The sequence below is a fragment of the Manacus candei genome, unplaced genomic scaffold (assembly GCF_025592945.1).
Source record: "Manacus candei isolate 608988 ecotype Guabito, Panama unplaced genomic scaffold, ASM2559294v1 h1tg000015l, whole genome shotgun sequence".
Lineage (NCBI taxonomy): Eukaryota > Metazoa > Chordata > Aves > Passeriformes > Pipridae > Manacus > Manacus candei.
The window spans coordinates 4,478,879-4,503,891 of NW_026138063.1; the positions used below are offsets into that span (position 1 = coordinate 4,478,879).

General features: G+C 40.5%; 2 protein-coding genes across 13 annotated transcripts in view; one reads left to right on the top strand and one right to left on the bottom strand.

Moving 5' to 3' along the window:
• Positions 1–687: 687 nt before the first annotated feature.
• Positions 688–2,268, top strand: GPR160 (G protein-coupled receptor 160). The gene is made up of 2 exons (XM_051781752.1): positions 688–817; positions 959–2,268. The coding sequence occupies exon 2, from the start codon at positions 1,010–1,012 to the stop codon at positions 2,024–2,026; it is 1,017 nt and encodes a 338-aa protein (XP_051637712.1). The 5' UTR covers positions 688–817; positions 959–1,009; the 3' UTR covers positions 2,027–2,268.
• A 59-nt stretch (positions 2,269–2,327) lies between these two features.
• The window catches only part of PHC3 (polyhomeotic homolog 3), a 35,758-nt gene continuing 13,072 nt past the window's right edge, over positions 2,328–25,013 (bottom strand). For 6 of the 12 annotated variants that reach the window (XM_051781704.1, XM_051781705.1, XM_051781709.1 and 3 more), the window contains 9 exons: positions 24,166–24,406; positions 21,772–22,649; positions 20,256–20,406; positions 19,703–19,956; positions 18,861–19,017; positions 16,063–16,177; positions 15,177–15,327; positions 14,854–15,085; positions 2,917–11,080 (listed from right to left, as the gene is read on the bottom strand). In XM_051781704.1, coding sequence (XP_051637664.1) covers positions 10,926–11,080; positions 14,854–15,085; positions 15,177–15,327; positions 16,063–16,177; positions 18,861–19,017; positions 19,703–19,956; positions 20,256–20,406; positions 21,772–22,649; positions 24,166–24,406 — 2,334 coding nt within the window. In that variant the 3' untranslated portion in view covers positions 2,917–10,925. Of the gene's footprint in view, positions 2,474–2,916; positions 11,081–14,853; positions 15,086–15,176; positions 15,328–16,062; positions 16,178–18,860; positions 19,018–19,702; positions 19,957–20,255; positions 20,407–21,771; positions 22,650–24,165; positions 24,407–25,013 lie in introns of those variants that run through there. The other 6 variants (XR_007903581.1, XR_007903578.1, XR_007903580.1 and 3 more) reach the window with 6 other exon arrangements.

Sequence of the window (25,013 nt, forward strand, 5' to 3'; positions counted from 1 at the left end):
GCTCCCTGCCATGCAGCCAAGTCACGGGGGTTCGGAAGGCTCCCGCTGAAGCGCCCCCACCCCTCGCCAAAGCCTTTCCCCCCCCTCCACCACATAACACGTTTAGAACCCAAAGCGTTTCTCTGCCACATCCATAAGGATTTGGGAGCCCCATGGCGCTGAGGTACCACGGGGCGCTTCGTCTCCCTCGGCCGGGGGATCAGACACAACGCACGAAAGCTGTTCCTCGGGGCGGCTGTGTTGTGCTATATGTGCTACATGTTATCTGTTGGATGTGTGATGTGTGTTAAGTTACGTTTCCCTGGACACGATCCCGCCCCGTCCCGCCCCGTCCCGCCCGGTCCCCGTCGGGAGGAGGCGATGGCGCGGGGCAGGAGCGGCGGCCGCAGGTGGGTGCCGGGGCCGGGCGTGGGGAGCAGAAGCAGCCCCTCGGAGCCCCCTCGGCCGCCTCCCTCCCTCCCTGTCCCTGCGGGGAGCAGCAGGATCCCGCCGGGAGGGCGGGGGGCAGCGGCCGGGAGCGCCCGGGAGGAGGCGCGGGCAGCGCCGGTCCCTCCGTGCGCAGGGTGCGGGTTGTGCCCGCAGCCGGGTCCGCACAGCCTGGATGGTGATTCCGCGGTACAGTATATAAGTTATTGTTATTGTTATTAGACACTTACCGAGCGGGACCCTGTTCTCGTGCAGGTTTCCTTTTCCGCGGACAGGAGCGCAGCCTCCGGTACGTGAAGACGAAACATGGACGGAATTAAGTCGTTCTGTGAGACGTATCAGGTGTTAGAGGATGCACTTGAGCCGATAGAGGGTGAAGCGCTGAGCCCAGGTAGGCTTGTAAACACGTATCTGTGTATCTGTTGATACTTCTCAAGCTGTACTGCCAAGGACTTCTAGTTGCTCCAACTCTGCCTTTCAGGACACACCAACTCAAACGTGCACTAACTCCAGTTAACTTTTTCCTTTTCAGAGATGAAGCACTGTGCCCTGTGACACTTTCTGCTGTTTTCACCACTGGAGGATGGCTGCCAGACTCTGTGAAAATGGTTCTGGTCAGTACCGCTGCACCCACGGCAACCAAACTCTTGAAACCAGCTGCGTGTTGCTCCTGATCATGCTCGGAAAAGTCTTCCTTGATTTCTTCATGTTGCAAGTTAAGCCAAAAAACGTGAAAGCCAGTTTTATGGGATACTTTTGCATTTCAGTGGCACTTCTCGATCTCACGCTGCTGCTGATCTTCTGTTTCATTTTCTGTTTTGAGGACTTTGCGCTCTGGGGGATGCGGTTCACCAAGTACCACATCTGCCTCTTCACCCAGATCACCTCTCTCACCTGCGGGATTCTGCACTACCCCGTGTACCTCGTGGCTGCTCTGGACTATTACACCACTGTCTCCCAGACATCCCCGTTCTCTAAAAGAGGCCAGAAATCACTGTACGTGTTCGCTGTGGTGATTATATGGATTTCAGGGTTTTTCTGTATTCTGAAAGTTCCCGCTGTCTATGAAGAGCTGGAAATTCAGAAGAGTGTCTCTCCTTACCAGTGCCCTGTCTCTGCCAGCCTGCAGAGCTACTCAGTCTCGTGTGCCATGGTGCTGCTCCTGGGCACTGCTCTCCTGGCTCGCTGGAAGGACATGGTGAGCACCCTGCTGTCTGCCAGGCTCGTCTCCATCTCCAGTCAGCCTGCTTTGATGTTCCCCTACACGTCCAACACCACCACCTGCTTCAAGTGGCAGCTCCTGAGCAGACTCCTCATCTGCTTTCTTGGCACTTGGGCACCTTTAGTTGTTCTCCAGGTCCTGGTTGTGTTCCTGGGAGCGCAGATTCCGGCCTACGTGGACATGAACGTGCCCTGGCTGTACTTCATCAACAGCTTCCTCCTGGCAGCCGTGTACTGGTGCCGGTGCCACGAGGTGGAGCTGGCAGAGGGGACATGGAGCTCAGACCCATTTGTCAGCTGGAAATTCTGCTTTGTGCCCTTTGACAATGAAAACACAGAGCCAGCTGATGAGCCGGGTGTGGTGATTGTCATCTGTTAATGAGCTGCTGGCTGGAAAGGCTGCAATAAGTGTGGGCGCTGAGGTTCTGTGGCTGGGTCCTTACAGACAACACAAGGAAACAGCTCCAGAGCTACACTCCATGGGAAGAAGGCCAATATTGTAGTGAATGTTGCACTGGAGTGCAGGACACTGGTCCCAGTGCACTGCAAGCGCTGTCAGTTCACGGGATTCAACCTCAGATTACATGTTTAAAAGACCACTGCTTATATAAGCCAAGTTTTCTGTTAAATCTCATGTTTATGACAGAATTTTACATTTCCTTCACATGGAATGATCTCAGGTTTTACAGTACAAAATGCAATAAAGTCTTCAAGGCTGGAGCTACATACAGGTGCTGATCCAAAGTTCAAACAACTTCTGTGATTTTTTTGAAGTGTATTTAAAGTCTGGCTTTGTGTCATCTTGACTGAAGTTAAGGGTTGTTGTCTAACAAGAAATAAATTTTTTTAGTTAATGTAAAGCTACAGCTCCTACAGAAATAGAAACTTTACATGGTACAAAAACAGTGCAAGATGTGCAACTTCCACAGCCACAGCAGAGGTGCTGAAGCTTCGCTGTTTCTTTGCTGCTGCTCCTGTAATGTATAAGTACATATTAAAAATTAAATTACTACAGTCAGAGACCTAAGCAACAAGGTTAATTGCTATATATAAATACATGCCCAAGGCTAAAGAATGGCTTAAATTAAAATACAGTTTATTTTGAAGTCAAAACTACTTTAAAATAGTTAAATATGAAGGGTGACTATGGTAGGGAAAGAATTAGTCAGGCTTCGAGCAAAAATACCCTTAATTTCCAAATTCTTACCGTTTTATAAAGGACTTGGTTTAATTTTGTAGAAGAGAAATAAATGATACGCAACCCAAGCAGACAAATGAAAGTAGCATTTATTTCTGAAGCACTGAACTCACAATACAATGTTGTATTGGAAGAGAAACTAAATGATGCTGTAGGTTGGTTAATCATTCCCCCAGACCCACAGGGAACAATGATTTCACACAAGAATACTCATTAAGAAAACTCTGCAGATAACAAAAGGTGCAATTACAAGCAAGTTTAAGCAGCATAGTATAAGGTGCTTTGTTTCAGCATTTGTAGGATGGATTTACCCATTAACAGACATTAAAGAAGTTTCACTTCTACAGATCATAACAAATGAGAAAATCTAAAATTCATTCACATGCTAGTTGGTAATAGGAAAGTGCTTCTTAAAAATGACTCACAAAGTGAAGATCATACTTTTACATAATTCACTGTGTGCTCTTCCACTGTAAAATTTAAATTTTTGGGTTATAATTTACATTATTATATATCAATTATAGAGATAGATTTAATTGCAGAATTTAACGCTATGTGGGCTCTAAATTTTCTTATAAAAGAATATTCCAATATTTCACTCCATAAGAATACACAATCACATCTGAATCATAAATTAATCTTACATTTCTGAAACATATTAAAGTCTGATTATTTTCTTTTATTACTTCACCCCACATAGTGCTTCTTTCACCCACAGTCTGGGGTAAATTCCTTTGAGGCTTCCATGATGTAATCAAAAGGACACAAGCATTTTTCAGGAGTAGAAAGTGGTTTGGGGGGAAAATCTGTTAAAAAGGCCATCAAAAGGACAGTAAGTGATCAAAAACTGAATTTTAAAACTAGTGCAATAAGAGGAGGCAACACTTAGCAACATATTTTGAAGTGTTTGGCACCACAAATTATTTCATTTTTTTCTGCTGGAAAACGTACTTGGAGGAAATTCTACTTCCATGTTAAAAGTGGGAAAGCACATACAATGTTAACTGGAAAAACAACCTTAAGCAATCACTCCCTCCTCTCAAACTGCAATTGCTGTCAGTGCAGGAGATGCTATAGGATAACCATGGCTAAACACAAGGTTTTGACACAGCATTTCTTCAGGTTTTATATAAACTGGACACCCACTGAAACGGGGCTGACAAAATATTTACAAAACCTAATTCCATTTAAAAACCAGTAAATACCTCAAATACAGTAATGCACCAGGCATTTCAGAAGATAATGAAATAACTAATTCCTACAGACTAGGCAGGCAGGGAGAAATTCCTCATTTAAAATTAATTTAACACCAGATGAAGGCAAAGTTATTTTCCAGTCCATTTCAGGTGTGTTTTGCATGGTCTCATGGTCTCTGATTCACAAACATACACAAAACTGGAACTGCAACAAGCTGGGTGAGGCTGTTGGGGTGTTTTATTTATCAGTGTGGTTCAGCTGCCCAACCCCTAATTAAAGTTCACACAACACGGCAGAATTGCCAGAGTTGCTGCAATGCTCCTAAAGCCATTTGAAGTTTTTAAAACTCTATTTTTTTTCCCCCACAGGGAATCCACAACATGCAGCCAAAACAAACATTAATGGATTGATGTTACTGTTAAATTTATTCTTCCATACTTTTAGGGGAAAATGCCAAAGAGCATCAGCCTTCAGGCTGTTGTGGCAGCAGTGGCACTGCAGCTCTCCACGTAGCATCCACTGGGGCGTCTGAGCCCGAGTGAGTATTTTAAAACATATTCATGGTACCTCCCTTTGTAAGCCCACTTCCATCCTTGTTATTCATGGAGGGAGATACCAGTTGTGCAGTGATCTCCATCCTATTTATTGCCTTCCTAGCAATTATGGCTTTTCCTCTGTGCATTTTCTTTTACACCTGTGCCTCTGGGCTGTCCCAACACTGATCCCTGGATCCAGCCATGCAGCCCTGGACCATGTTCCTCTCTAGAACAGGGTGACAGTTTCACTGCCAGGAAGGACAGAAACTATGCCAGGATGGTGGTAATACCTGAAACAAAAGAACTGCAGACAACCACTGCTGCATCTCCTCTGTACATCAGACTTACACATTTCAAATATTTTACAGCCTTTAATTCTTATAGGATTATTTGATATTAATGGTAAGAGCAGCCAAAGTGTTAACCCTTAATGAGAAACTTCTGTACTTTCCTCATATAGAGAATGTCTTACAAATCAACACTGATTTTAATGAGATATTCTATGTCTTTTCAACTCTGAGTGTTTGGCACTAAATTATAAAACCCTTCATCTTTACAGCTTTCCTGATCAATACTGGTTTGCTCACTCTGTGACACAAAGACTACTTAAAAATGAAGCTGAGTGTGCAGAACCTCTTACTGTTCTTTCCAAAAATGACTTTGCAAAAGGCTGCCAGAGGATGGGAATATCCTGGCAAGGTAATGGAGGACAACACAATCCTTCCCACAGGCTGCCCGGGCTTCATCCACAGGGCAGATACACCTCAGGAATTGATTACATCTCTGCTTGGAGCCTAATCCCATAATCAGCACACATACCCTCATTTAGGACTAGGAACAACACTACAAGCCTCTCAACAACCCTATGAACCAACACAGTGCTTTTAAAACACAATTAGAATGCTCCTTAAGTGTTATGTATTGCACTTAAACATTATTTATGATCACTATTCTATGAATGTACAATTGTGCTCAAGTTATAATTACTTGAAGAGGAAAAATCTTTTTAAGTCTCTTTTTTGTAGCTCCTTGCTGTACAGAGTTATTTTGGATGATTTAGAAGGAATATATGCTGGAAGTTTAACATTTTTTAACTTGAAATCTGTTCACAACACTGACTCCCAGAACCACGCTCTGGAAAAGTTAGATCCATGGCTACAAAAGCTGGAATATGAGCTTCCTATATACCTGTAATGAAAAACATATTCACGACTTTGAACTTTTGCTTTTTTCCTTCCACATCACTGTAAGGGATCAGTAAATACTGCACACAACCTTCAAGGGAATGAGCAGGTGTGTGGGGATTTTAATGCTGAGGTTACACAAACCTACACAGCTTAAGGTGGGGCCTTGAGCACATGTGAAAGTGCTGACCACGAGACCCAGGGGATAAAGCAGGACACAGCTGGCACTTGTCTGGCCCATAATCACCACCTCTTGTTTAAATGTCAGTATCTGCAAAGCCATTCAGGGGATGTAACTACATAGAACCGATCAGGTCTAAATAAATTCTCAAGACTAAAGGCAAATTCTTTTAAAATTAACCTAATTTAGGGTTATCTTAAATGAGCTAAGCATTAAATGAGTTTAAATTTCTTTCTCCTCACAATATTTCCTGTCTCAAACTGCAGCCCACTGAGCAAGAATGACTTGAAAATTAACTCACTACGAGCAACTAACAGCTTACATTGAAATTACTCATTTATAGCTCTGCTCATACCTGTTCCACTCAGCATTGAACAGAAACAACGTATTGAAAACAAAATACTCTGAAATGTTAGTTTGTCTCCATCTCTAATAAACTAATTAAGTTGAACATTTAAAAAAAAGTACCCTAGATTGATTCTTTTGCAGAGTCATTATCTGCAGCCTGGAACAATCCATGAGTAGAAGTTTGGTCAATGATAACAACTATATTTCTAAATATATGCTAACAGGACATCTCTATGCAATACTGGTGAGAAAATAACCCTGCAAGCTTTTTTATACATGCTTACTTTGAATGAACTTGTCTCAATAGAATCAGAACTACTCATGTTATAAATTATGTGAATGCCTAATTATTTGCAAAATGGGGACTCCTAAAAAAGGTGTCACCGAATTCTCTGATCACTCAGAACTCTACACTTGTCAGTGTGTAAGAAATCGGTTAAGCTGTTGAGCTGGAAGTTCCTGCAATGATACTGTGATATTAAAATGAGAACAGTCACCTGGAATAGGCATAAGTTTTAGCTAGCATGCCAGGCAGTGACACACTACACCCAGTCCAGCCTCATAAGAAACTTCCATTCAACCCACACCTTTCCTAATGTTTCCTTACAGCTGTCACAGACCTGCTCAAAATACTTGGGTTTATCCTATTCCTTTCCTCTTGCTGCCACATCTGCACTTAGGGTAGACTCCATCTTTCTATTTGAAAGGCTGGATTACTAACTGTGATTTGTCCAAAAAGAAGTCAGGGGGTAAAAAAAAATATTTTCACAGGAAAGAAATGAGGAAATGCATGTTTGCAGGACATAAACCTTCCATTTAAGATATCTCAGGGATAAAAACCTAGCAAAGGTTTTACCTGCCATCCAGAACTTCCTTTCTGGAAAAAATACGATGGATTAATGGGTAAAGAAGGGATTTACAAAACTCTCTGTCTAAAAACCCTTCAAACACTCTCTGGTGATCGGGGACAAGGTGGCCAAGTTTCCTCACCAGAGTTCCCTGCTCCTGCTGCAAAGCTCAGTGATGTGAGCCAGATGAAGCAGGGGAGGCTGAGCACCCATTTTGATCATTCCTCTGTATTTCCTTAAAACCCCAAATAAACCCTGAAGCTGAGACAAGTGTAATAATTCTAATTCTACTGGATGAAATCTTGACAGTCACATTCAGCCCAGTGCTCTGTAAAAGGGTTTGCCCTGAGCTAATGCTGCAGTTTGCATTCAGGAGTAGGGCAGGATGGGGACTACTCAAGAAAAAGGAAGGGAAAAAGCCATGCAAAATACCTCCCTTCTGAGCAAAGATCCCATAACATCCTGCATTTCTTCCCATAGGAATTGAAATACTGTAGGGATTACTGTGAGATGTAGCCCACAACAGCAGAAGTCTGAATACAGAAAGCAAAACCCCAGGAAATAAAGTTAATTAAAAGGATTTCTTGTAGATACATCCAATGGGAGCAAGTGCTAAAAACCAGTCAATTAAAACCTGCAATACTTCCTCTTTTGCAAGGGGGTCCAGCCTCATGTGTGGGAAAGCCATGGGAAATGGTAGTATAAGCCTGGGAAAACCTCACCTATTTGAACAGCAAAAAGTGGTTGGTAAGTAAAATGGTTCTGGAGGACTATTAGTCTAAGTATTATATTGCTTTTTTGAGTAAATTCAAAAGCTTCTGAAGTAATCTTCAGTTGCACTTGGAAATTTTCCAGCCTATTTTCACATACAAGTGTGCCTTTTTTTTTTTTAAATCTGATTTTATTGACACAGCTATGCTGGCAAACACTCCCACAGGAGTGCATTCTACCAGCACAGGTTGGTACAGCTGTGTCTGCTTTTAAGTTCCAGTTTAATACCAAAATAAGTGAGGGAGAAAAAACTTCCAATCTGCAGAAGGCCCACATTCTTAGCTGCTGCATTCAGAAATATTTAAAGCACAACTCACTATCTGTGGCTCTCCCAAACCCACAGGGAATGTCACGCACCAGAAGAACAGGAACAGATGTGCCTTTCTGGGGTCTGCTCTGAGCTCCTGGCACCTGGCAGTGAGTTGGACAAACACAAGCTGGAGGAGCTCTCCTGAAAGCTGCCTAATAAAGCAAAATTAAAACAGCCATGAAATTCTCATGCATGTAACACTGATTAACTGCAGGTCTAAATAAGACTCCTAAGTCCACGTTTTCTAATATGCCTTAAGCCATTATCAAACCACACTTATGCAGCCCTACTTTTTACATTGCCTAAGAACAGTACAATCAGAAGACAGATTAAAAATTAGCCAGTGAACTTTCTGTATAAAAATAATAAAACTTTTAGACAAAAGCCAAAGGATAAATATCTAAGATATCTTTAGTCTTCAATTAGCTCATCAAAACAGAACATATCCTTTAGAACATATGTTACAGATATGCTACACTGTGTATCTTACAGAAATGCTACAAATGGGAACACACTGTCTCCATCATTTGAACATCTTTCAGATGAACATTGCCAAATGCTGGACCTTCAACTAAGAAGTTTATTTTACAACAGTAATCGAAGACAGAAAAAACAAATTAGAAAGTGCTTAGCAACTTCCCTCCAAAATAAACCCAGGCATCAATTCCTTCTCTAAAGCCTTTGGTGACATTTGGACAAGGGCTCTCACCACATACCAATGTGTAACAGCAATGGGTTGTCCTAACTTGGAGCTTCAGTGGTTAATAAAAATATTGATAATATCTGCTATTAATAAGCTCAAACAGTTGTAATTAAAAACAATTATTCTAATGTTGATCTCCAGAAGATAAGGATAGAAAGTCTGTTAGTGGAAACAAAGTAATGGTCTAATTAAAGGAAAATGAAGCACAGATTTTTCTGTAATCCCAATTTACTCTTTAAAGTCATCAGTTAAATATTATACATAATAATTAATACACAAACCTGCCTTTCAGCCAGTGTATGTGCATTGACTCCTTTTGATCTAGGGCAGCAGTTCTCAAACTTCAGGTCAGTTCCTCTTTTTGCAGGAATACTTTACAGTCCTCCCGAATACCTCCTTACACAATCACATATAATGCATTAATTTGCATAAAATACAAAATACATTATTTGCAGACAAGTACACATATTTAATTCAAATATACACAACAACTACCAGCACACGTACCCTTCTTTCCCTACACAAGAGTTTAGGGATCCAGGTCTGTACACAAGGGGAGTGGAGCTGCAAAAGGGAGGGCACAGAAGGTACAAAATACATCCATGAACATCCGTGCACAGGTGATGGAGAAGCAAAGGCCAAGAAGGTGCTGCTGCCTCAGAGCTCAGGCAGCTCCCAAGAGCATCAGAAACTGGGGAAACACGTGTTTGTTCCACAAAGAGTGTGAGAAGGAAAATGGTGGGAGACATTAAAATCCCACTGCCTAAATCTGCAGCATCCAAGACAAAATCTCCTGCCAGAGGGACAAAGCAGGGCCCCTGGAGATTTCTCCTAGAGCTGCCAAGTGTTGGTATTCCTTCTGCTGACCCACAGCTCTGGGCTCCCTCATGCCAGCAGCAGCTGCTCCTACAGCGAGCTCTGAAGGGGCCTCATGGAGCAATGCCCTGTGCTCCTTCCTCAGAGTCCTGCAAGCCCAGCTCACACCGGCCAGGGGACAAACAAAGGTGCTTGGGAGCTTCCAGTGGGCCAATGGGAATGCACTACAGGGAAAGACATGTCAGAAGAGGTATCAGTTAAAAGAACATCTGAGCTGTGCTGTCCCTTCTCTACCTCCAGCCTCTCCAGTAACTTGTCTCAACACTGTTTCTGGCTGCAGCGTTCAGCCCCTCACACCCAGGCATTTGGGAACCTGAACTCTGAGGGCTCACACACCTCCTCAGGGCCCACTCTGATCTCCCATTTGAGAACTGCTGGTCTAGCTTAACTAGCAGCATGTGAAACTACAAACCTAACACTTAATGCCCCCTTAGTGCATAGCAGCATTCAAAGAGTAAAGTAACATGTGCTTCAGTTACCTCTGGCAGGAGTGTCAGTAGCCTGATCATGAGGATTTTGATGAGACATCTATAAGGTTTATAGTATTTTACAGACTTCAAGAAAATACTATAGTGGCAGAGATGAGGGTAAGTCAGCTGCCAACCTACCCCTTACAAACAATTAGCTCAAGACTAAAAGAAACTCAGAGAGCACAACTAAATGCATAGCATTTTACTGGTACTAGTGCTTCCACAGGGTCTGTGGACACTTCTGTCAGTTCAGTCCAAACACTGCTGTATGTGGGAAGAAAATCTTTCAGATTACAGCAACACAATCTAAAAGGTGTTTAGATTGGGGTAGGGGCTGGGGTGTTAACCTTAAACTCATAAGATGAAGTACATGATGGGGAATATTTAACCTATCACAGCATATTTCACTCCATGTTTTTACATGAAAAACTTCAACTCAAAATATTACTCAGGCTTTACCATGAACCTATTAGTTGTTGAAAACTACAGAGGACTACTTGGTATAATCAAAGGAACGTTTTTAAGTCTTTATGTGGGGAAAACCCCATCAATTTAACAAAACATCACAGTAACACTCATGCCACAGTGAATATGTTGGCATATTACTGTCAGTTCTGTCACTGAGAAACTGTTGTTTAAACCTTCGTGTTCACCTCCTAGGATTCCTTCAAGGAATTGATACGTGCACAGATTTTCAATGCAGGTCCAAGCTTAATATTCATTGCACTCATGAGGTGATCCTCCTTCAACAAAAGGAGAGCTTGTCCATCAATTTCTTGTGCTCTAAATTCATCTGCAATATCTTGACAACCTAAAAGGCGACAAAAAATAGATTTATTTGGTTAGAAATATGCATTCTTAGATGCAATGATTCTGTCCACACTAGAGCTTTTCAGCTACACCTTTTCCAGTGCTCATCCCTTTAGCTTGCAGAACCTGAAGTATATGCAAGAGTTCAATATTATGATGGGGACTTCTGAGATAATCTGAAAGTAATTTCTAATACAGCCTCTAATTACACTGTAACTCACTGGGAAATTCAATTAAGAATTGAAATTTCATTATGAGGAACAACCTCCCACAATTGGAAGAAATTGAGAAAACAGCACTGACATAGTAATCAAGAGCATAATTCAAGTAGGTTCTTTCCAGAAATAAAAAGATACTACTATTTACTGTTATGAAACATATTATATTCTACTGCTATGTGCAACTCAAGGAGAACATCCACATAGCTACCATTTCCAAAAGGTGTTAAGTCCATTTGTGTTACACCACTGGGTTGAGGAAACAAAGTTTTGATTTATGGGCTTTAGCACAACCATCTCATGAAGATATCTGTCATCTATACAGGGCAGTAACTCACTTCACAAGTACAACTTTAAACTAGCTGGATCTTTTTTCCATGTTAAACTCTGAACATGAAATAACGTGGTCTCAGGTTACTGAGGTTTGCAACATGAGACAAAAGACTCTTCCATGGATTGGACTGCCCCAAGTAATTGAGGGCCCTTTTCCACTGAAGAACACTGTGGACACAGAGGTTTCTCCAAAGATGTTCTGGACATCTGTTAAGCAGAAACAGCCAATTATGTGTCTGAGTCCATGGTAGCTCTGTTAGAAGGACGATGTGAAGAGAGCATCCATTGTCAGCTGTTTATTTGAAGCTTCTTTCCCCTTAGCCATGTTTTTCATGGTTTTAAAGATATTTGTGTTCTCAGTCCAGTGGTCTCTCCATCTGTCTCAGAGCCTTTCAGACACACTTTAGTTTGTGCTCCACCTTCCATTTCTGCATTCAATTATTCCTCAGTTAAGCCTATTTTTTTGCATTTCTACATTTTCCCATTTTAAATGTATACTATTACAGAGATATGAAATTACTCTGAAGAACTCCTCTTCTACCTAGATGAGAGCAATTAATGTCATGTCCTCTTGTGTGTTCAGATTTAAACTCTATCAAGAACAGACAGTCTAATTTCCTGATGGATTTACAAATGTGTACAAGATAAATGGAAAGGAAACATGGAAGGAAGTATTGACATCCAAACTTGAATTAATTTGGACTGTTACTGTGTAAAGGTCATAACATTCAAGGTTGGGAAAGGTTGGCTTTAAACAAAGAACAAAGCACGACTTTTCTTCTTAATAATTTGTTAAACAGACCTCATGCAACAATTAACTACATCATCATCATAAAGGTTTTCCTGTTGAAGTGCTGACAACAGATAAAACACCTGTAAGTCAAATATTGAGTATTCCCGTGAAAGGTACCATGGCATGTCTGACTTAATGACATTGTGATTGTCAGACCACAGCATTTATGAAGCATCTGAGAGATCAAGAGAAATTCCTGCATTTCAGAACAAAACTGGTCCTATTCAAACAGATAACTGGATGTTGTTGCAGGCTTTTTCCTTTAAGCAGGACACAAAGAATTTCCATGCAGCTTCTGAAATACTTTTTATCAAAGTCATTCTGGAAAAGCAGAGGATGGAAGCTGAATGTATTTCAGTTCCCTAATCCAAGCACATCTGGGTACTCTTAAGCACTTTTGCAACTGTTTGTTGTGCAATAACTCGACCAAATAAAAAAAGGATGGGAAGCAAGTGAAGGGCCGTTTATCTTGCAACTGAAGAAAGAAAGGAGAAAATTGTGCTTAAACTGTGGCTGTCTCTTCTCCCAGAAGAAAGAGGTAACAGCAGAAGTGTCCTACAATCTTCATTTCTCCAAAAGGCTCCAGAAGAGCTCAGTTAGATCTTCAGCTACAGACTACACAGAAAGCTGTAACCCAGAACAGATGTCCCTGATGTTTGTGGAAAGGTGACAAATCACCATCTCCTACAACATGGCAGATGGTCTGCAGGGACTGCACCAAAGAGATACATAATATAAACCAGCATAATGAAAATCAATTCTATTATTTTTCATATTATTCAACTCTGACAGCATATGAAAAACTATTTTTTCAAGAGAGTAAATTGAGAATATATTGAACAGAATAAACTCCAAAACTGTCAATAAACGTGAATGTAGCTGTAGATGTAACAATAATAATTCTGGCCAGTTGTGAATATAATACAGTTTAAAGAACTTTTTAAAAAAGTATTAGAGAAACTAAGCCTTCACATAGATGAGAACGAGTAAATACAATAAATTTTCATTAAGTATAGAGAAGTGTAAAGTTAATTTAAAATCAAAGATTATCTTGTTTATATAATACAAAGCCACCCTAATTCCAGCTGCTGGTGAAATATTCTAAAAGTAATGTTTCAAAACAGAAACTGCATTTTAAGAATAACATTTTTTGTTTCATACTTGCAAGTGAATTGTGCTCATGTGCCACTTCAATTACTCTAGGACAGGAGCTGCCCTTCATTCAGAGCCTGGGATCAGTTACTGGATTACCTGGAGCCTCAAATCCATAAAAACAGTAGCTCAAAACAAGACTGATATAACTGTATTCCACCAACACAGCTCAACTACAGAAACACGAATGACCATGTCCAACCTAAGGAGCTTTGACTGTTTTTACAGACAACCCTGCAGGTTCCCAGAAGCAGATAATGTAACTCAACTGCAATAAACTATCAGAAGAAAAGTACCTCAAGGATGACTTTTGCTGATTTAAGACAACTCCTTACTCCATTCTTTGCCTGACCTGTAAAAGATTATCCTTGATAACCCATGTGTATGACTTAGCAATGAAGATATATTCCTTACAGGTTATTAGCATAATGGGATACACAGAAAAATTGTTTAGCATCCCAGAAAAAGCAGAAAATTAGGAACAAAGTTAACCTATGTTTTAATGGGTAAGGAATAAAAATTCTGGTATGACTGCTACTGTGGAGACCTGCTGTTACCTGGAGGGATTACAGCATCTGATCAGACAGAATGGCATCCTTGGGAAAAGGTGGGGAGTGAAGCTTTAAAGCTCATGATAGTTAGGAAATGATAAATAAATGTCAAATAACCCAAAGATGACATAAAGGTAACTGTGAATATCTAGCTAAAAGAAAAGGTTTGTAAATAAGGAGAAAACAGATTGTTTTTTCTGAGAACAAACTGTGCCTACCAGTAAGCAGAATCTCTAGGCAGGAGTTCTCTGAGCAAAGCTATGCAAAATAAACTTTAACCTTATAGAAGCAACTTGCTTATTCTTTTTTAATGACTTGTATCAGGATAGGTCTTTCAAACTTGTATCAAGTTCTATCAGTTGTATCAAGGGAAATAACACTGCTCTTCCTTTTTCTACTGAATAACCAGCAAGTGAGGAGGGAAGAGAAAACAAAGAGCAAGTGTGTCTGACCTCTCTACTGACCTCTTGAGAGAAGTCAGACTGAAGGAAGGAACAGCTCTAAACTTCATCAGCTGGGATGCAACAGCAGAAGTGGGACTAGTTCTATCAACATGTGATTTGTGCTGAAGGAACAAGCAAGAGGAAACAAATCATATTCCAGTCTCTATGAGCAACTATGGAGTACACCAGTGCTGTAACCACATCACCTCCTCATCACAGGGATGCTGTAACGCAAGGAACTTCACTGTTAAAGAACAAGAGAGCGATTACTGCACATAACATACCAGGCAAAGAATGGATAAAGGCCCAGACTTCATCCACAGTCCACACTGAGGGGTCAGTTTGCACCACTGGCAACAGGTCGATGCTCTCTGGCATTTTGCGGATCCTCAGCTCCCTCAGCTCCCGTTCCCTCTCCCTCTCACTCTGCCTCCGCAGCCGCGTGGTCATGGCCGTCGGAACAGCGTCTTCGTGAGGAGCCAGCTCCTCTTCTGCAGATGGATAAGTAATTGGAAGCTGGAAAACGCAGTACAAATACACTACAGTATTAGGCTTTATTTGCAATTCCCAAAGCAATGCCATAGTTTTAAGCAAATATTCCACAGACCTGTCTAAGAAAATGCTCTCGTGACGCCCCCTCAGGGCCGCTCGGCCGACGCCCGCGTCGCCCAAGACTTTGGCTATCTGACTTCCGATTCCAACGACTGGTCTTGTCTGATGTAAACAGCCCAAATTTCTTAGTGCAACTAAGGCTGTGCCTAAAGAAGTAAGATATATTCAATAATGCACTAATGGTTTTTTTGGACTGAATTCAATCAAGTAACCATAAAATCACAGTGTTGCAGAAATGCTGCTTAATTAAAACAACAGCTGTCACAGCAATAAAAGAGAAAGGTACCTCAAAGGCCACTTAATCAAGCCCCTCATCTTGATGCAGGATCAAGTACACCTAGATCATCCCTGGAAGATGTCTGTCCTTCCCATTTTTAAAATGTTTCCATGATAGAAATACCTTTGCATTTTATCACATAATATGGTTTTCCTTCTCCAAAATATCCACTAAAAACCTAAAATCACACTGCATATTTTGGTTCCATTTTCTCTACCTGGCTGATACCCAGTCAAAAGAGGATGGAGGTAAAAATCCCATGTTAAGATTAAGGGACCAAACCCTTTCTTAAATTTATTTCACTGGTGGTGTCCCAACAAGTACCAAATGAAAAATATAAACTCCCACTACTTAAAATGGGAATGTAGCAGACACAAAGAGAAAGGTCATCTCCAGGCACATGAATGCAAAAAAAGAGCTAAGCAGTGACTAGAAATGGGAAACTATTCCCCATTTCTAAAACATCTGGGATTAAATGTCAACTTTCCAGCTGTAATGATGGAAGACTTTATATTCAGATGTTGACTGGGAATTCCTCCTCTCTTAACCAAGAGAGGTTAATCCATTAACCACTTAACAATAAGCAATAACTAGACAGAGTTACCTTTTGGCACAGGATGTGGAGCAGAATCTTTTTGATCGTAGAAACTTATTGGGATACCCCATTTTTCCACAAAATTCACACTTCAGAAGTTCATTTTCAATTTCATCCAGTCCCTCTAAAGAAAGGAGTGAGGCACAAAGAAGTGAGTTTCAATGACATGAATTATGTTCACATTTCTCACCTCAAGCAGGGAGGTAAAAGATTTTCAAATATCTAACACATTTAATTAAATCCTTTGATTAACAGACGATTATGCAAAGCTGAGCAAGCTGTAGATTTCATTCTCTGTGGAAAAGATCTTGAGCAAACTGAACCTTACTGAACCTTCAATTAACTTATGCAATGAATTTAATCAGTTTTTTGCTGTATTTCAAGCCATCCATGAGCAAGTATGTCCTCAAACTTAGCAAACAGTTAAACAGAGTTACAGTCTTCATAAATTACTTTATAAAGAGTTCATTAAGAGAATCAGGTCTTCCACAGTCTAAATTCAAGCTCTCCTGTAATGACATAAGGCAGCAACTTTTTAAATACCCTCTTTGAATAAGCAACTGCTACAACCAAAGGGACACATGAAAGCAAAGAAAACACTGAATTTTGAACCTACGGAATACTGAATCTATGAAAAAGATAAGCTGCACGTAAGAAAAAAGACGATTATGGTATCTGCTGATTTGTAGCCTCCTGGTACAGAATATTTTTCTGTTACTGGTGAGATGAGGTGGCTCTTTTCCTGCTCCACAAAAAGCACTAGGGCAGCAAAGAGCTGGAAACACCAAAAAGTGTATTTGAAGGGTGTTTCTACCACAAACACAATCATATCCTCGTTTACTACAAGAAAATCTTTGCTCAACTTCTGCATATGTGGATGCATCTTGATGTTGGATGTTTCCTACTAGTTCATCTCATGAGTAGTTAAAACTTTTGTACATAAACTTAACACCAGCTGTCAGGAACAATAACTAAAAGCAAATCCATGAATGTTTGAGGAATTCCATAAAACAGACAAGCTGTTTGAAATCTCAGAAACAGCATAGTGTTCATACTGAAAAGAAAACTGAATTAACATCTAGTGTAACAAATTAAGGGCAAAATAACTATTGCAAACAGAGCTTCAAACATTCTAGAAGATAAACCAGAGGGCAAAAAGTTTATTTTGTTTGAAATATATTGGGTGAAATAAGATATTAAAAAAAAGCGATACTTTTGATCAAGAAAGTTTATTTAACATCAATTTACTAAGCACAATCAGTAGACAAGAGATTTACAGGTCTCATTTTTATGCAGAAAATCAGTATAACTCCACTGAGCTGCAAAAGAACCAAAGAATGCCAAACAAGTCAAACAATCCAGATGACCTTTTTTGATGTGCTTGATGGTTTCATGTCACCAGACTTCCCTCTCAAAGAACTGGTTAAATGTAAGCCCCTCACTGGGAGATGATACAAAAATCAACAGCAATTTTAAACTCAATTAAAGATATAGAAAATTTCCAGTCCCACTGCAACTCTTCACTATTAATGTGCCAGATGTTTGCCTTCTAAAATTTAGTTTGACATGCCTATGTGAAGGTTTGTGAAAGATAAGGTATGGGCCTCAGATTATCTTGTAGTAGAATATAGTGTAATATACTTTAAAAAAGGACTCTAAAAATTGTTTCTTCATTTTTCTGTGTAGAATTACAACTATTACAACATAATCAAAAGAAAGTCACAAAGTAAAGCACTTCAAATATCTGCCATAGCCTAAATTAGGTTGTTACTGCAAAATGAAGAAGGGCCCTGGACTATCCAGAGACATCCTAGTAAATGCAATCATATCATCAGCCACAACCTAGGAAACCCTGGTTTATGGATTTTCAGGCACTGTTTTCACAGTTTCTGACTTTGCACTGCTGTTGTATCAACAAGTAGGAGGGCTACAATCTATCAATATTTCCTTTCAGAGCTGTGCTTCCAAGCTAAACCAGCTCCTACTAAAATTCAGTGCTATAAGTAAAAATATATTCTTAATTTTAAGTGGAGATACATATTGCCTGAGTAGCAAAGTAAATCATCCTTAATCAAAAATTCCAGCCATGTTTACTTGTCTTCACTACCAACAAACACCCTGCTTCAATTCAGAGTGCTTTCTAAACCAAGCTTCCCTGATGCAGACTCGGGGCAGCAGCAGGCACTGGATTTGTCCCTTCTTACTCTGCTCACTGCAGTTTTTATATTAAAGCGGGAAAAGAACTATTTTAAGAGAATGAAAGAAAGAGATGCATTAAGACAAATTTAAACAGATCACCAAAACCAGCTCTGGTGCAACAAAGACTCAAGTTGTGGAAGAGAAAATCCAGAGGTGGCTAAAAAATTCTGAACGTTCAAATCTTGGATGAATTTATCCAAAAATGTATGTTTACAGAATAACTTGGCTTTTCTGGGGCAGGCCACAGTTTGATTTCCATTTCACAGCACACACACAAGGCTATCTACATGTGGGTTTGAACAATAACAGTGGTGTTACACATCCAAAATAGTTGACTGCTGAGTTCTAAGAAGTCCATGATGATGATTGTGTTGGACACTGCATGGGGAACTCAATTTAGCTCATGAGGTGTGCTGGAGACCATGGTATTCTAAGCAGGACAAGTGCATAATGCCTTGACATTTGTGTTGGTGTGTAGTGAGCAAAAAACATTTGAAAATAGTTTATATTAAAGACAGTGTAAAGACTGGAGGAAGATTCCAGAAGTACAGACAGGATGGGATTCTGTACTACACACAAAACTGAAGGGGAAAACAAAACCCACAAACCTTCTGCAATCATATCCTCGATCTCTGTGTCCGATGAGTTGTCTGCGTGTTTCGTGTTCTGCAGGTCTGACTCCACACACACAACACTCATGATCTGACCCTCCACCAGCAACCTTTTTTCTGCAGGCTGTTCCACCAGCAAAGATGAACGACTGACCTGTTGCAATAAAAGCAAAGCAACAGGGAATAACTAAAAATGGTATTTGTGACTTAGCAGCTGTACCCGAGCAGATGACCAGTTTCTACTCCCTATCCATGAATTATTATGTGGTGCCAAAGCTCTAAATACCCTTTCTCTAACAAATAAAAGACTCAGCTCTGCACACTTTGCAATTACATTTAACAAAGGAAGAAACACATTATATCTACACAAATGAAGGAATGGTGAAATGAGATACACATTAAATTAGTTAATAAGGCAGGTTTTAAATTGCCCATTTGTGGATTTAAAATTTTCAACAGTAATTCTTAACCAGGCACAGCACTAATCACACCTAGCCCCCCAAGGAGTTTGCCAGTGCTTTAAATAACAATTTTTAACATTTTGGAATTTTAACACAGACTCAGCTCTGAGGTTTAAATTAAGGTATCACTAAAATTGAGGGATCTTGGAGACAGACAAATGTAAAAATGTTACTGCAAATGGCAGCCTAAAATCACTCTCTGTATTTATCTCCAGATATAACCTACTACTCAACTCACCAATCAGTAGACAAAAGATCAAAACCAACGTCTGAAAAATAATTCAGGATCTAAATACCTATTAGCCACAAATATCATCCTTACAAACAGTTTGTTTGAAAGATCAGTAGTAAAAAATTCTTAGCAACTTCTACACTTACAGGGAATGGCTCCAACCCCTCCTGAATCACAAAGCCTTCGATGACATGGGTCAGGATCTGGGGTTTAACAATAGCCTGTGGAGGTTTATTTTCTAGGCTAGGAATGCTGTTGGGCATTGAGGTGCTGTTGCTCCTTGTTGTTGCTGCTGGAAGCAAAAGAGGTGGTGGTGGAATAGAGGCATGTGAAGGATCAGATGGAGATTTAATTACTGAGGCACTGACTGATGATGTCACTGAAGGCAGTCCCCCGTGTTCTGAAAAAGATAACAAGTATGTTATGTTTTTATCACTGATGTCCAACCACTGGCTCAGAATTCTAGAAATAAGAGGTGATAGACCCATTTCTGCACCACCTAACAGGCTCTTCCCTACAATTTATAGATTTTCCCCCTAAAACAAGATTGTTTCTCTAGACAGACTATATATTCCACAAACACACACTCCTCACACAAACATTTTCCTTTACTCAATATCTACTGACCATAAGCATAGTTGGCCATTAATTACTTACACAAATCACAAATCCATATGTTAGTTGGACATCAGTCCTCACCTGACAAAGGATCATCTGAATTAAGGGCCTCTCCATTCCCCAAGGTTATGGCTGGTGGAGACAAGGTGGGTGGTGTAGGTGTCCTTGCCATGTGCATACAATCCGAGTCCTCGGGCATCTCTTCTTCACACACATTCTCCACTTGGTAAATCTGCATCCAACAAACTATTGCTTTAGAGAGATTTCCATTCTATCCTAATACCTTAAAAGAGCTGCATAAATACAGTTTTTAAAATAAATTACCAGTTCAAGTATGCTAATCTAATAAAATACTAGTTTCCAAACTGCACAACAAACAGTGAACTTTGAGGACATCACAATGTCTATGAGAGCAAAATTAAAGTATTTTGTTACAAATAGCAAAATATAAAGAGACCAGAGAATTTGACTTTTTTGATCTGTATAGTTAACTGTATTTTTATTTACACACATATTTGATGCTACTTAAACACATCTACAAAACACAGGTTTAATGACAAGACTGCAAATTGTTGTCTAACTTGTTCAGCAGCATAATCAAACTCAGTATTTCAGAAAAGTACACCAAGACTATCAAGCATTAGGGTTTAAGAGATACTAAAGTAGTTTCCTCAAAACTATTAAATTTACATGAATTACTGAGTCAGTTGAGCAGATTAAAATGTAAAACACTGTCTTGTCAAAAGTAAACCTGGTTTATACTCTTTTGCCTGATTTCTACATGAAATATCACAGTTGAGATTATTAACTCTTAATATAAGTTAAAAATGAACACCATACCTCCTTCCTTAATGTGTTGATAGCCCAAAAAAAGCCAACAGGACTTGTTGATTCTTTTGCTCAAGTTAATCTCGATGCCATCTTAAATGCATTATTTGCACATCATTTTATTTCACTGTACATGATTTTAGGTCAGTGACTGAAGCCAAAACCTGCAGTTACAAACTGCAGACATCTGAGACTAACACTGAACCAAATTAAATGGTAGTGCTGGGGGTTACCAAAACAGCATCAAAATTGCCCTGTTCTTTTATGATGAGGATATTTGCTATGTTAGTATAAAAATAATTATTCAGAACCCTATTATCTTAATAATCTGCTACACACCTCCACATTTAGTACAGAGATGCTTCTCTTACTCAAAATTTGGAATGCCTATATTTGTATTAAGATAGAGGTAAGAGCTTACAGTCTATATGGTACATTTATAAAAGTTCATTTTAACATACTCGTTAACATATATTTACTTTTTTAACTTTAAACATACTGCAATTTCACTAAAAGATAAGATTCTAAGTTCCATATTTGCACTTCTGTGATTCCTGGTTGATATTCTTGACTGATGATCCATTACAAAAAGCCAACAAAAAATAAACCAGAGGAAAAATGTCTATTGTTTCCTTAAAACTCATTTCTGTAGTCAATAGCTTTCTTCTTGTCCTCTGTCTAGCACCTGGCTTAGCTCCCTCTGAAGTCAATGGTCCAGAGTCACAGCTCTGTTGAAGCCCAGGATAAAGGATGTAATGTTACCACTTACCACTGGAGTTTCAATGGGAACCGATGGCTGCACCTGCAGATTTACTGCGACAGTCTGTGGTGGTGGAAGAGTTTGAAATGGCAGCTGGACCAGAGCTTCTGCAGCAGGAAGTTCTTCCTCAGAAACCAAAGTGTTTTGAACCAGAACCTGCCCCTGGGACAGAATTTCAGGCTGCACTTGTAAAGACTGCACAGACTGCAAGGGCAGCGGCTGAATCTGGGTGGAGGATGCCGAGAGCTGGGGAGGAGCAGCCAGAGGGATGGGAGCGGACTGCAGGGCGGGATATTGCTGGTGTGGCGTGGAGGGCACGAGCTGCTGTCCCGGGGACACCAGGCCGGGCTGCTCCACCGCCCCGATGTGCACGGCGGGCGAGGGCGGCAGCGGGAGGTGCGGCGGGAGGTTGAGCGGCTGCGCCACCGGGCGCACCGGGGTGCTGGGAGCGGGCGGAGGAGCCGCCGGCTCCGGCTGCAGCGCCGCCGGCACCAGGGAGTTCGCCTGGGACTGGATAAGGGCTTGGGGGTGAATAATTATGGTGGGGGACTGACTCGGGGAGTGCGACGGCGGAGGGGACACCACCACGGACTGCTGCGCTGACTGGGATGGGCTGGGAGAGAGCGTCAGAGGCGGAGGATGGATGTGGATCGGCGAGCAGTGGGACGGGACACTGCCGGGAGCCGGAGGAAGCCCGTGGCTCGGGAGGGGCAGACAGTGCTGGGATGGAGGCGGCTCCTGGCCCGAAGGAGTCTGGAGTGCGATCGGCTGGACTTGCTGCTGCTGCTGCAATATCAGCTGATGATGGGAAATCTTTGGAGGTGGTGAATGAAGTGGGATCTGCTGATGCTTTACTAGAGAATGAGGTTGCAATGGAGAATATGAAGCTGTGAGAGGAAAAAAAAAACCACACCTGACAATTAGTATTTATTTCTTCAAATCCTGAAAACATTATAAAATACTTTAAAAAGTTTTCGCTTTAAAGATCAGCACAATTTTTCAAACACTTAAGATACATGTTTAGAAATATCTTCTTTGATAGCACATAGTACACAAGAACAATTTATTAGGAGAATATATCCATCCCCAAAGGAAAATGCAGCAATGAATAAAGAAACGTAGCCATGTTTTTTACATATATGTACTTTCTAGATAAAAGTACATAAACTTATCTTTTTGGAGCTAGTTCTAAGATTACTATTGATCCAGCCTATTTAAGCTTATGTTTATCTATTTAAGTTGATCCAGCTTATTCAAGAATTTCATGCAACTTTAAAGGAATTAAACCTTTGCTTTGAAACAGACTGGAATAGAAATTATAAGCATGTCACAATCATCAGGATTTGCTGATAACTGCTAAGTTAAAAGTTTATTTAGTCTCTAAGAATAGTATTATCTAAAATTCCAAGAATTCAGTATAAATTTAAACCACTGAAAGTATTTGCCTGAACTTGAATACACAAACTGAGAGGTACAATCTAAAAATAGTGCAGCTTCCAGAGATACCACCTTAAAGTGAACCAGTAACTCACTAGTAATTCCTTACAGCACACACACATATTGTCCTCCACATCCAAACCTCTTCTTGCTTTGTCTTGTCCACTTGAGAAAAAACTCATTTATGTAGGATTTTTATGATTTATTCTGCTACTAAGGATGGATTTTTTCCTTACCAAACTGAGCTCTGAGAGCATTAGGGCTCAGTACCTCCAGAATGTCTGCCTCCAAATCCCACTCTTTCTCTAAAAGCTGCCATTAGCCAAGCTGAATTCCACAGAATTCAGAACAATTGTCTAAACTACCCTCACTCTTTCAAAATAAGGATGCCAAGATGCAAATAAGCTGCATGCAATGGAAGTGCTTATCTAACCAAGTGCAGGTTATTTTCATTTATCTCTTAATACAAAATACTAAGATTCTGAGCATTATTACCTATGGATTTATAAAGGTACTCGATAGAGGAACATTCTGATGACACAGACAAGACAGAAAAAACCAAACCAACCACAAACAAATAGATTTTGATGAGAGCAAGAGGCTTGACAGGGTTTCAGCCCACATAATGCTTCCCAGAGATTTGGGATGACATGGCCTGACAATAAGTATACAGGGAGACCAGGAATGAGAGCCTTGGTTTGTGCTGTGATTCAACTGTGTATTGCAATTGCCATATTGTGCTTGTAGTGTGATTTAAGAACATTCCTGCATCACTGCATCTGCTCAGTCAACATCCTGTGCAACATCCAATACCAACAAATAAATAAATTTACTATTAAAATTTAAACTCTATTCATGTGGAATATCTAAAAGAACTCTGTCAGAGAGCGCTGAACTCCGACAGAACCGTAACATAGCAATTATTTTAATGAAAATAAGTTTCCTGTAGCTGCGTTTTCACCCTACCTGGTGTTATTAAGTGATGTATGCTGGATGTCCGTGTGACCGGCGTGCTCCGGCACTCCGGACTTGGGCTCTCGCCTTTCCTATTGCTTTCTGAGGGATCTGGTTGGCTGCCCTTGGAAATGGTGACGGGTTTATTTGGGCACAGGGACAATGACTGGGTTTGACTGCTGCTCTTTGGTGGGCCATTCTGGGAACTTGACAGCACACCCAGCTTCTGACTGCGCAACGTCAAGTTCTGAACCTGGGAAAGGAGCAAAACACGAAGAAACCCAAACCATATAAACATCCACGACAAACATCAGGCAAAAATAGCAAAAAAAAAAAAATCACATTAAGTAATATTTCTCATCCCATGTGATTAAAAGAATCTAAAAATCTGCATAAGCTATAAAATTTAGAGAAGGATAGGGATCTTTATTACTTTGGCAATAAAGAAAACACAGAAAAGTCTTTTGCTCCTTATTGAACTTCCAAAAGAAATGGAAATTGTTCATTAATTTGAATTAAAACTTTTTTCTTTTATTGTGCCTTCAAAGTGAATGACACAAAGCATCTTAAGCAAAAGTAATTTTATTTTCATACAGACACTGCACAAGTGCAGTTGCCTGTGAGTGAGCTCCAGACACCAACATAAAGCAGACCTTGGGTGGTCGGTGGGATCAGAATCTGCTCTGTGTTATCCATTAACAAAACTGAGACCTTTGTTTCTACAGTGATATTAATCTATCTTTTCCTGACACCTCCAGCGTCACATGAAACAACAGGTTTGCCTTCTGGAAGTAAATCAGGCAGAGATTAGGCATTGAAGTTTGTTATATCACAGCCAGGTTCTGTACAGAATGATCCCA